The sequence below is a fragment of the Sardina pilchardus genome, chromosome 15, assembly GCF_963854185.1.
Source record: "Sardina pilchardus chromosome 15, fSarPil1.1, whole genome shotgun sequence".
Taxonomy (NCBI): domain Eukaryota; kingdom Metazoa; phylum Chordata; class Actinopteri; order Clupeiformes; family Clupeidae; genus Sardina; species Sardina pilchardus.
Genome location: NC_085008.1, coordinates 23,370,357 through 23,383,742, shown reverse-complemented (window position 1 = coordinate 23,383,742; position 13,386 = coordinate 23,370,357). Strand labels below are relative to the sequence as shown.

Below are 13,386 nucleotides of genomic sequence, written 5' to 3'. Positions count from 1 at the left end.
TAACTCAGGCTGAAGCACCCACCGTTAGCCTAGCTTAGCATAGTCTATTGAGATGGGCAGTTGAACTATAACCAATAGTGACATAAGAACTGCAACATTTTCTTATCTAATGTACCTGTTGTGACTTGTATAGTTACAACATACAGTATAGGCTACAAATAGGACATTTTCTAAGCATATACAAACTTGGAACCATGTTCTCATTCAGGAAAAGCCCTGCTTCTTGGTGAGTGATTTGCACACAGCACATGAAAATTGCTGCGTTGCATTTTACATTGAAATTTGTATACATTGCACTGATGGCAAAATCAGATTGGCAGAGAACAGACCGCTGGTGGCATGTGGTCCGCTGTTGGACCACCATCTCTTTGAATTTAACTTGTCATGAATATTAAGAAAAGGCATGAAATATTATTAAAATGATGTACAGTAGGAAGTATGAAAAGATTTTCCAGAAGGCCAATAGTTGCAGCATATTGAGCCATTTGTCTGCAACCTGCCAGCAGACTGCCAGAGACCCGATGAGCAAAACACCAGATCGTCAGACCTGTCCCCATGTGGGCCGACATTGGGCCGACAGTGGGCCGTCAGCCTCTTACTATCTGTGTGTAAGTATAACAGTCACAACATTGTCACACTATTATGTTTCAGATAATCAAACTAATTTGAATATTAGACAAAGATAACCAGAGTAAACAAGAAATGTTGTTTTTAAAATTATGATTCTATTTATTGAAAGAAAAAAGCCTGTCCCTATGTGAAAAACGAATTGCCCCCTTAGTTACTAAATTAACCAATTAGCCAAATTGAATTGACAACATCAACATCACTAGACACGCTTACTGCCAATCCTGTTGAATCTAAACATCACTTAAATAGAACCTGTCTGACAATGTGAAGTTGCCAAATAGGTCTCAAAAAGCAGCACTTGATGCTGCGATCTAAAGAATTCAGGATTCAAGAACAGATGACAATAAAAGTCATTGACATCTATCAGTCTGGAAAGAGTTACAGAGCCATCTCTGAGGCTCTGGGACTCCATTGAACCATGGTGAGAGCCATTATCTACAAATGGAGAAAACTTGAAACCGTGGTGAACCTTCCCAGGAGTGGCCGGCTTACCTCAAAGACCAAAAAGAACACAAAGGCTCACATTTTCAAAAAAAACAAGCCAAAACTAATACTAGAATATTATTTTTGATAATATAATAATATAGTGGAACTATTTGGCAAGACGTATCATTATCTCTGACTAGCACAACACAAAGCTAACACAGCAATAAGAGCATCATGCCAACAGCCAAACACGGTGGTGGGGCTGCTTTACTGCTTCAGGGCCTGGGCAACCAATTTAAGGATTTGGACTGGCCTAGTCAAAGTCCTGACCGATTGAGATGCTGTGGTGGTGACCCATTCATGCTTGAACACCTTTCAATACAGCATGAATTAAAACAATTCTGCAAAGAAGGGAAGGCCAACATTTATCTGCAGCATTGTAAGCGACTTGTTTGAAACATTTGATTTCATTGCTGTTGTTGACTCCAAGTGTGGCTCAACCAGTTATTAGGTTTAGGGGGGAATTACTTTTTCACGTGGGTGATATACATAGACTGTAAAAAATAGGTGATATACTGTAGGTTTTGAATTACTCATTACCTTAAATTAAATTATCATTTAAAACCTGCATTTTATGTTTACTCGCATTGTCTTTGTTTTATATTAAATTAGACTATCTGAAACATTTAACTGTGACAAATATGCATAAAAGCAAATAGCTTTTCACAGCATTATGCACTTTCAGGGTATGATCATTGCTGACCCGTAGCCACAATAGTGACCAAGACCAAAAAAATCTATGGATTGTGGCACCTTTTATATTGTGTTTCAAGTGTTCTAGTGATGAGTTTTCCATGCCTTAGTCAAGCTATGAGTCATGCCATGCCCTTTGAGCTGCCATTGTGAAACCATCCCCCTTCGAGGTCTCTGTTTGATTGTATGCCAATATGCATTTAGCAGACCCTCACATTTGTGTAAAATGGACCGTTTAGAGTGTAAAATACATAATATGATGCTGTCACCGCACTCAAAACGTTTCTGGTTGACTGATCTTGAATGATGGATCAGTCAAGGGGCCACCAGCTCCACCTGCTGATGGGACATGAGAATAAAAGAGAAGGACTTATTAGCTTCATGGTGTACTCAGGGATGTAGTGGAGGCTAAATGCACGTTAACACAGTTTACCCACCTCTGAAATCTCAGAAATAGCTGGAAATAGAGTTTGTCCACTTCTTATAAGAGTTTATCCAACTGTCAAAAGAGTTTATTTATTAATTGCAAAAATTGCACTGATGTATTTTTCACATTATAACATGTAAACTCATCAACGCTCAATTACCATTTAATACCATTGGTATTGCTATAAGCATTATTCAATAACCTCCATCATCATCAAACATGTTCTGAGCGCCTTTTTAAAAATCCGATATCGCAGTCCACCTTACCGTGATCACAGAATTCGTAGTTTACCCAGCTCTTATTTTACCACTACATCTACATGGGTGTAGGCTACGGTAGCTTTAGCTCTTGGTCTGGCATGCCCTCCCTCATGATTACCTCCCTCATCATTAAAAGGCAACACCAATCTATAGTCCACAAATCACCACTGGCTAGAGAATCTGCCTTTGTATTTTTTTTTAGATATTCGCTTGTATCTCTTTACGCCGATCACCTGGTCCTTCTACAGTACAATCAAACAAACCTAAACATACAAGTCATGTGAAAGTGAATAAGGCAACTCATTTAACCAGTATGATAGACAGTAATTACACTATGGCAAAGTCACAGGACAGATTACATGTAACCATTCCACAGAGAGATGTTGTCAACAGGTTATGATGTGCACTCTGTGATATTCATATGCAAATACGGGAGGATACAGATAGTTCTCAGGGGAAATTAGTGTATTTGCTACATTTTGGACATTAGCAGTTCCATGACGTAGCACACAGCATAATTTGACTGCATACCTCTTCAAACAGTGTTGTTGTCCCTATATCTGGACATAACATAATGTGTTAAAAATCTGTTTTTAGTAAAAAGGACAAAAAAAGTCCGCACACTAAGGCTCCAATAGATTATTTCTTTCTTTTATTCACCACATGTGACGTTTCGGGCCACACTGCCCTTCCTCAGACAATGATGCTTTTAAAATATTCGGATGTGCGCACCCGCTTCTACACTATTAAAAATCTGTTTTTAGTCAACACATTCCTTTTTAAAAGTGCAGCAGTGACCTGCGTGAGTGCAGAGCTGGCAGTTTCCTCATTGCTGACCAATCAGAAACACTAATCCAGAGGTGTCCGACTCCTATAGGCAGTGGGCCGGATTTGTTAGAATGAGACCTCATGGGGCCGTTATTGTCACGGCCATTATTATTTTTCTGTGTAGGTATCAGATTGTTATTTGATGATATACTGTTACTATAGAATACCCACGTATAGCAAACAAGTACAAATCATGTAGGCCTACTGCTGTCATGCTCTCTCTCTCTCTTGACACCCTCCATGTTCTTTCTGCATCTTCCTGCCTGAGGATGGTTTGTAGTGCTAGGTTTAATCTACGTGTCTATTTCTGTGTGTATACATGTGTGTATGCACAACCCCTCCCTCTTCCCCCCATATCCATTTAATACTAATATTTGTTGTTGATTTTTAAAATATATATATATAAATAAATAACACGGGGAACTAAATGGAGACATGATAGAATGGCCATGCACAAACTACTCATGAAATAGTCTGCATATTGGCCTCCAAAATGTTGTATAGAAATACAAAAGTGTTCATACAGAGGCTGAAGCTTCATATGTAACGCTATTTGATGTCAGAGTGACGGCAAGATGAATAGAGTTATTACAGTAGCTGCTAAATGGAATAGATGGCACTGGTCGTCTATGCTTGCAGATATGTTAGCCTATCCCCGCTCTAATGTACAGGTTTCCAGCCTGAGCTGCAGGGCAAAATCCAATTTCTGATTGGGCTGGGATTGCCCTGTCTAGGCGGCGGTCATATTTTGTACCACTCTACATCTAGTTCCTAGCTATAGTCTCCTCAGCATTAACTTAGATGTTAAAGTAATTATATTGTTGTAGTCCTTGTTACGACCCCCTGTGCCCCCTCGCTCAATGGTGTTTTTTGCCCCCAACGGCACCTTCCAGGCAGCACAGCCTAAAAGGCACTACCTTTACCCTATTCCTAACCTTAACCCCCTCAACCCTCATCCTACCCCTATAGGGGAGTAGTGCCTTGAAGGCAGCACTGCCTGGAATGCTGAGGGCAAATAAACCCAAAGACTGTGCCCCCTCTGGTCTCTGTCTGTCAGTGCACGGGCATAGAGCCTGTGTAGGTCAATTGTTTCACCCAATACACCTGTCATTCCATCAGGGGTGTGGTTACATAAGGGTATTTCTTATTTCTCCCATTAGGCACTTTTTCTCTCTTCTTGACGGCACATTTTGGATTTCTCTCTCACTTTGCGCTCTCCCTTCTTTCGCCTCTCATTCTCTTCTTTTGGTTATTTCATTTACTCACATACTGACATTCTCTTTGCATCCACACGCACGCCACCACTCCAATTCATTTCCCCTAGACATTTCGCTTTAGTAAATTATTATCTTGTTTAAACCATGTTGTCGTGTCCCTCTTTATGTTGCGGTCTAACAACGAGCCGGCCGTAACATCCTGTATACCTCAAATGTTACTCTATTGCTTTAAGTCACTTTGGGTAAACGTATGACAAATGAATAAACAAAAAACAAATAACTTTATAATTAAATAGAAAGGCCATTTGAGGTAAATGGTGTATATGCATAACAAACAGAATCAATTTAACAAAGATTCATATGCTGTCTGAGAATAAGAACTCATAATTAAAGGGAGAATCTGATGTGTGAGTCTGAATCCTTAGTTAGGCAACTTGAAACAAACAAACAAACAAACAATATGAATGGATTGATGATTCTGTTGTTGTTGCAGAGGAGCATAGTCATACAATGCATCTGAGACTGTGATGTGAGTCTAAAACTAGGTCTGGGTCTGTTGTACTCAACCAATAGCTGCGCAGATGGCATCAATATTGAATGACATGTGTTCCCATTGAAAGTGAGTGAACACTTAAAACTTTCATTGACCAGAAGATGTGCGGGGAGAAGGAAAATGTTACATTTTACATGGCAATTTGACGTTTTTTTTTATTTTTATTTTTTTATCTCTTTGGGGTTTAAAAATTCCCATAGACTGATAAGCACTACATTTTTCTTTGGGCAGTTAATAAGCATTTATTCTCAATCTACTGTATCTAAATGACAGGCGTCTGACTCTGTTTGTCTGTCTGTCTGTTATTTAAATATTTCTCGAACCATTTATCCAATTGATTTCACTTGGCAGGTGTCCTATGGGCACGAGTAAATGCAGTGCCAAGTTTGATGTAAAATGTGTGGATGATTATCATGTCTGACCTCAGTATGCGGTTTGCTTGCCTAAAATGATTCTGCAGATTTCGCAACAAAAAACACATGCAGTGGCCATTCAATATAAAAATTATGTGGAATAAACGGATGATTAAAATAGCCTTGGCTACTCTGGACTGCATTTAGAATAAATAATATTTAGAATTCACACATGCAAACATAGCCAGCTAGACAAGGAGTGGCTGACAGACAAAGGCTGTTTTTGACACAAGGTGCTTCTCATGTAAAGTTTATACATCTTCCCTCGCTCCTCGGGCCTCGATCCTCACTGATCTACATAAAGAATGATGGGGTGGCAACAACTATAGTCTATGCCTTTGTCTATCTTTCTTTATGTAGATCAGTGAGGATCGAGGCCCAAGGAGCGAGGGAGGACGTATAAACTTTACATGAGAGGCACCCAATGTTGCAAATTTCATAATGATGACGCATCATTCCACAAATGCAGAGGATAAAGAACAGCTTCCTATTCTAACTGAATAAGTTCTGTCACTCAAATAGGGCGTCATTGTGGATTTTCAACAGAGCAGATTTAGTTAGTGGAATTTATCAAAGATGTTGGTGGTAAAATAAGAGGAGACCTGGTTTTCCAAGATCTTAAAGATAACTTGGAGATAAGCCTCTAGTTTTTAGGTCAGAGGTCAACTAGAGGTTGAACATTGCTTGTTTCAAACTGAAGGGGACCTCTCTGTTAGCTGAGGAGCTATTAAAGGAGAAATCTAGTGAGTTTTCAGATCTCCATTTCTTGAGGTCAACTAGTCCTGTCGGTACGAACAAAAATAAACAATCAGTTTCACCTGTGTTACAGCCAGCAGCTAATCCAACCAGGCAACCACAGGCAGCGCTACACTCTGGGAGTATACATGAGGCCCCATGTACATGCCCACAGAAAGTGGTGCTGTAGCTGCCTGCCTGCGTTGACTGCTAGTTGTAGCAACTCGAGTTAGTAAAACCAAAGATCCTTAATTATTGACAAGATAGAGCAACGTAATGCATCTCTATGGAAGCAAAATTCGAACAGTTCCGGTCTGCTTAAAGAGGCGTGTCGCAAAGACGTCATAGTGGGATATCGATCTCTGTCAGATTGGCAAGCAGTTCAGTTCGAATGTTAACAGGTCTGCTTAAAGGGGGATTTAGCCCCCCTACCCTTTGCGAAGACAGAACGCGGAAATGATCGAACGTTTGCGCCTCTCGCTCCGCTTTAACCCTCTCTGGTAAAACCAACAGTACACCCACTGGCGTGCTTCTTCTGGGCAACTTGGTGTTTTCACCTGTGTGTAAACGCAAATGTTTTTTTGACCGGTATTGTTCAAGGTGTGAAAGCGGCGAAGACAAAAACGACCAGCGTTGTCATATAAACGGGGTCTCAGTGACCTTGAGAAAAGGAGATTGATGTGAAAAGTCATTGGATTTCTCTCCTTATTACAGCCAAAACAAGGGGACAGATGAAAACAAAAACTTATTGAAAAGGTGTGAAGGAAAAACCTCTAAAGTGACCCACAGTCTTTGCATAATCCTAATCTGAGACTGGCCTGCTGTGACTGACTAGAAACTCGATGAATTGTCTTTAGATGTGAGAGGGTCTGAGACTGTAGTCTTTCAACAATATTTTCTGTAAAGTCTGTCAGTGTAAGGTAGGCTTGAGTGGCACAAAGTGGAATTCCTGAGAGACAACTTCAAATAGCTGGGAGGATGATACAGCTTGAAAATTGCTGCAAGGGCAGCTGAGTGATGGATTGAGGGATCAGAATCTGGAAGTAAGATCTGAGATTTGATGTCATCACTCTTATCAATGAAGAAGTTGAGGAACTTTTCGCAAGTTTCAATATGGGGTGGCACTGGCAGAGGCAACAGTATCTAAAATGGAATTAATGGTCTTAAACAATATTTTTGGTCTGTAGGCATTATTATGAATTACTTCAGAATAAGACTCTGCTATGCCTTAACAGAGCAACATAACAATAAAATAATAAAAATGTACAAAAAGACAGTGAGTTGGATGCCCACTTCATTACTGTTGATCAAAAAGAAGGTTATTACGTAATCATCTTGTTCACAATTGCAACTGAGAGATAAGGATGACTTTTGACCCACTAACTAAGTGGAAGCTGGGTCTGACTACAAGGAGCACGTCTGACCAATTGTCTTCATAGTTGCTATGCTAATCACTAATTGGCTTGTAATGCCTGTCAATCAAACACATTGGCAAGAAGCAGCCAGTGGTGAATCACTAGCTGATGTCATGTCGTGTTGGAGTTTGAACTTTGAACATGCGCTAATACTACATGGGATGAACTCACAACATTGACACAGATTGACAGAGATTTCTTCGCTGCATATTTTTAATCAAAAAGGATATACATTTTTTGAAAGTTGTTCCATATTTTGCCAGTCTTGTGTTGGAACAAATGGAACACTATTCAGAGCCAGTAAGTCTTTCATTATATGGAACTTTTACATTGAAATACTGTATTTTAATACTTGCAGTTAGCCTTATCAGAGTAAAGGAGTCTTGATCAAAGTTCAAAAAGCTGTTCTAACATTGTGTTCTTCCTCTGCTATCTGTTCTTTCTGGTGTTTCTAGGGTGATAAAGTGAAAGAAAATGATTGCATTTTATCAATAGAAAATCAAATCAAATGTATAGTATGGTACACCACTAGCAGATAACCACAACTAATAAGCTAAGTTATACTTGTGTCTTTCCTGTGTCGCTGTTATATATTGGCATGCTTTACATAACATTCAGTGTTAAATTTGTTAAAGTCACTTCTTTTTGGTGTCACCTCTCTCACAAGAAGAATGTTGTGGTTTAATTATTTATGAGCACAAAAGTACACAAGAAACTGATCTTATTCTGAATTATTTGAGGAGTTGAGTAATATAAAACACTTAATTTGTTTTAGGGCTGTGATGGCATTGATTTGTTGGATTTGTTGTTTGACAAAAATGATGGAATCCTTCGCCACGAGAAAGTGGATCGCAGCAACCAGCCATGGCCCACTGTGCAGCCTCAGGTAGTGTCAGCCTCCACGCAGACGTTTAGTTCTGTGGAAAAAAAAAACACTCTGGATTTATTCATGCCCTTTGGCAAATCTGTAATAATGTGTGTCCTCTGTGTATTGTTTGGACGTGCCTCATTAGCAATTGATTCAGCCACAAGGCAACGAGGACTTCCTGAGTGCTTTGTTGAGTGGGACAGACTCTGTGTCGGCATCACCCCAGTGGTCCCCATCTCGTAGTGATAGCGGGATCAGTGAGGACACCTCTGATCAAATGGACAGCCCCCTGCCCCCTCAGAGTCCCAAACTCCCAGAGTCCCAATACGTCTACCCTTCACCTACACCCAGGCCCCTCAACCCTACTGAGACAGATCTTCCCATTGATCTGAGTGAGTCACTTATATATGGCACAATTTTACGGGATCATTTCACATACACACACACACACACACACACACACACACACACACACACACACAAAGCACAAAACAAATTTACAATACACAGAAATCTACATACAAACAAACCCTAGATGATAATCTTCGACTAACTGCATGCAAATAATGAATCAGCACCAAGTACATCCATTCATCTGTGTTGCCTAAAGTCCTTCTTAATCGGTCACTGTCAGTGAGCGTCACTGCATTGGGCATGCAGCCTGTGCGCTCTAGATAAACCCTCTGATCAATCTCTGCAGCTGGCTGGGAGCCTGGCATGTTTCAGGGCAAGACAGACGAGATGCTCTATGGGGCTCCAGAGCAGAGTGGCCAGCTGTCCACCTCTGGCTTCCCCATGACTGTGAAGGATCTGCTCCTCTGCGGCAAGTCTGAAGCTGTGAGCATGCACCGCTACATGTAGCTTAGCATTTAGGTGTGGGGAGGTCATGTTGAAAGACATGGCGGCGGATATGCCCTTCTGAGTGCTGGCTATAGCCCACATTTGAAACTGTGACATGTCTCCCATGCGCCTCAGGTGACAGAGTATCTTTGAAATGACTGTTTAAACGTTCTCCAGTATTGATATTCCACACCTGCTCTCAGCCTCAACAGGCCTCTCAGCAGTCCATTCAAGAGCTGATTTTGAATGAGGACGAGAGGAAGCTGCTCGCCAAGGAAGGTGTGATGCTACCTGCCCAGCTCCCCCTCACCAAGGTACTTCAAATTGATGCCGACCAATTTCTGCAGGTGTTGTGCGGCTGATTTAATTTCCCCCCCCCTTTTTCTGCCTCATCAGTATGAGGAGAGAGTTTTGAAGAAAATCAGGAGGAAGATCCGCAACAAACAGTCAGCCCAAGAGAGCCGGAAGAAGAAAAAAGAATACATCGACGGGCTCGAGTGCAGGTATGAGTGCCGAACTAATTGATTGGCTGGACATACTTATCTGCCTGCAGGAGAAAAGTGAAGCTATTCCTGTTAATTATCCAAGCCAGATTGTATCCTATACCTCTGTATGTAACTTAATTAGTTTAGGCAATACGGCATAATTCACAGTGCTGTCATGGATAAAAAGACAGACATATCTCGAGTGTAAAGAATGATTGTTGGGGGTTTTGGGTTGATTTTAATGAATGGAATTGCAAGACGCCCGGCTCAGTTGGAGGAAATCTCTTTTACTTCATAGGATGGCTGCATGCTCCGCACAGAACCAGGAGTTGCAGAGGAAAGTCTTCCAGCTGGAGAAGTGTAATATGTGAGGGAATTGCTTATTTCATATTCCTATGAGCTTTGCTTTTAGAGTGCAGTTTAATTCCCATGAAAGTTGGCATCTTCTTGAACCCGCTGGCTTACACACAGCCTCTGTCTTTCAGCTCCTTGATGGAGCAGCTTCGCAGGCTGCAGGCTATGGTCCTGAATGGATCTAATAAAACTGCTCAGACTGGTACATGCGTGCTGGTGAGCTAGCTGTTCAATATCATACACACACACACACACACACGGACGCATACACACACATACAGTATATGCACGCGCACGCATACACACTCAAACACATTCACACACGCACACACACACACACACACACACACACACACACACACACACACACACAAACACACACACACACACACACACACACACACACACACACACACACACACACACACACACACACACACACACACACACACACACACATTCAGACACAAAAGAGACTCAAACGCTCACGCACATACACACTTTCACAAATATAGGCAGTGAGGCCTGGGAAATTCTGCTTCATGTGTATACACCAAGATATCTTATTTAGGTTTGTTTGGAGAACAAGAAGTCACACATGGGAACTTATATAAATATTAAACCTGAACCTAAAAACAGGACAAACTATACAGAATATTGAAGACACCCACAACCCACCAATTGTTTATACGCTATATATTGTTCCTGAAGTAAAGAAGATGGTGATACAATGCTCATGGCATTCCAACAGGTCATGGATATGTGGGATTCCATAACTATTATTATTGCTATCCATAATTATGTTAAAAATGCTCATTCCATCTAAACTCTCTCTCTCTCGCTCTCTCTCTCCATCCCTCTTCTCTTCTCCCAGGTGCTTCTCCTGTCCTTCTCTCTGATCCTGTTCCCCAGCCTGAAGCCGTTCTCCGAGAGCAAGGTCAGCCTGGAGGGGGACTTCAGCCCAGTGAGAGGTGAGCGGTGTGGGCTACTTCCACACAGCACGTAAACAAGATGATTCAACGCCAAGGAAAAATGAAAAAAGAGAAGGAGGAAGAGGGAGATGGGGAGAGAGAGAAGGCAAAGAGTGAAAGAAAGAGAGGAACAGAGAGAGAGAGAGAGAGAGAGAGAGTAAACAGAGGGAGGGAAAGGGAGGGAGATAGATTAATGGAGGAGCCACAGGCTAGCTTTCTGCCTCTACACTTCTCTTGAGAGTGCTCAAGGTTTTAAGAAAGTGCAAATTGCCGCCCGCCCATCATATAAATATATATATATATAGGTATGTTTATGCCATAACTCAGGATGCTTTCATTATTTCTTACATACTTTGACATGTATGGATGTTATATAGAGGCAGCAACATCATTCAAGGTGAAAATGGCTTTAATCTAGTTTCTAGTTCAAGTGCACTTCGAGTGTAGTTTCCTATTACTGTCAGACATAAGGAGAGAACTGAGTTCTTTTCAGAGTTATTGTGCACATATGTGTTGGAGAGCTTCATTGTCTCTTCAGCGACATTGGTGCATTACGCTCTCAATAGCACATTCATATCATTCACTCTGGGACCTGTCAAGTCGATGTTCTCACATCCTGTTTTCCCATTTGCAGTTCAGTCAAGATCCTTGCACAATATCCACGCGTCACGTGTGGTCCATGCACATGAGCTTCAGTCCCCTATGCCAGAGGACCCTGCAATGCTGAAACCACTTCCTGGAAACAAGCCGGCGGATGATGTTAGGGCGTTCCTGGAGAAACTCGCCATAGGACAAAGGCTGCCCAATTTTGACCCCATCCCTCACAATAAGAGCCTCCACGATCATCTCCTTCACCATGGAGACCCCATTACTGGCCACATTGCGACAGTAACCTTGAGGCCTGGCGCAAAAATTAGCCCGCAAGCTGACGACATGTGAAGAGAAGACATGGGAAGCCATACCAACCGCCGTTTAATACGTATCATGTGAGGAGGATCAGAGAGTCCTCGGGAGCAGGCGCAGAGGGAGGGAGGAGAGGAAGGGGAGATAGAGAAGAGCAGACCGTGAATTCTTATTTTTATCTACTTTACCAAAGTTTTCTTTTGTTATACATTTGCTTTGTTTCACTAACATTATTCACACTTTGTCAAATTGAATTAGAAATGAATGTCAAATTTGAGGGAAAGTATTTAATGTGTGGAAATTAATGTGATGAGTTTCTGAAGGAAGGATGCATGATTATTAGACTGAACTTCTTGCAACGCAAATTGTTACTCATTACTTAATCCAAGGACAAGAAATCTAACAGAGAAGAGATGAAAACACATGTTGAAGATGCTGTGCATTTAAAAATGAATAGCTGTGATAGTTGACCAAGTCATGTAATAAATCATTTTTATAAATAATTTGTGTGAGAATTATGTCTTAATACACATTTTCCGGAAATAATTAAAGTATGATAATGTACCTGTTACCAACAGCATTATAGAGCGAGTAATTCCTCTGCTCAGCATATTTAGCCCAAAGGCTTGTAAGACCAGTGAAGTCTCAGACAGGAATGTTATCTGCAGTAGTGGTTTCTTCTCTTTAATCATCCAGAGAGAGTCTCAGTGTCCACCTTGACATCTTTAATCAGCAAAGTCACTTGGCACTTTGATTCTCAATCTCCCACAGGTGCACAGCCCTCAATCTGCACAGGCCCCTCCTGAGCGACAGTCACAGAAAAAAAAAGTGACGGAGACTGTCGAACTGATGCCCTCATTTAATCTTCAAATGGAGTCTCTCTTTTTTTTGGATGCACCTTTCAGCTTTGACCAAAAATACACTTTCACAGTTCAGCCATGCTAACTGAAAATGTGAAGTGGTTTAACCAAGGTGAAGGAGAAGAGTGTTATCAAAAATATGTGAGTTATTTTTGATTGACAATGACTGGATTAAAGGGCTTTGCTGGATTTATGCCCTGAGGGCTAAACAGTGGTGCGGTTGTTTGTACTGGTTGGCAATCTGTGGCATGTAGGGTTTGGCCACAGGCTACCTTATTCATGTTCTGCAAATTTGCACATTCGTAAAAAAAAAAGTGGAATGTTTTTGGTGATTTTTTTTTATCATTAACTTGAATCAAGCATCAAGCAAGCAGACAGAACAGTTAGGCAGGACACATTTCAGGTGTCTCTTTCACACAACAAACAAATACTACAAGAGCAAAATCCT

The 13,386-nt window shown here is 41.2% G+C and overlaps 1 protein-coding gene across 1 annotated transcript; it reads left to right on the top strand.

Annotated features, from left to right (window-relative positions):
• The first annotated feature begins 7,807 nt into the window (after positions 1-7,807).
• On the top strand, positions 7,808-12,581 carry creb3l3a (cAMP responsive element binding protein 3-like 3a). The gene is made up of 10 exons (XM_062556751.1): positions 7,808-7,957; positions 8,433-8,543; positions 8,671-8,917; positions 9,226-9,362; positions 9,569-9,679; positions 9,762-9,868; positions 10,149-10,217; positions 10,336-10,420; positions 11,079-11,175; positions 11,810-12,581. Exons 1-10 carry the CDS (start codon positions 7,937-7,939, stop codon positions 12,112-12,114), a joined length of 1,290 nt encoding a protein of 429 aa, XP_062412735.1. The 5' UTR covers positions 7,808-7,936; the 3' UTR covers positions 12,115-12,581.
• The last annotated feature ends 805 nt before the right edge of the window (positions 12,582-13,386 follow it).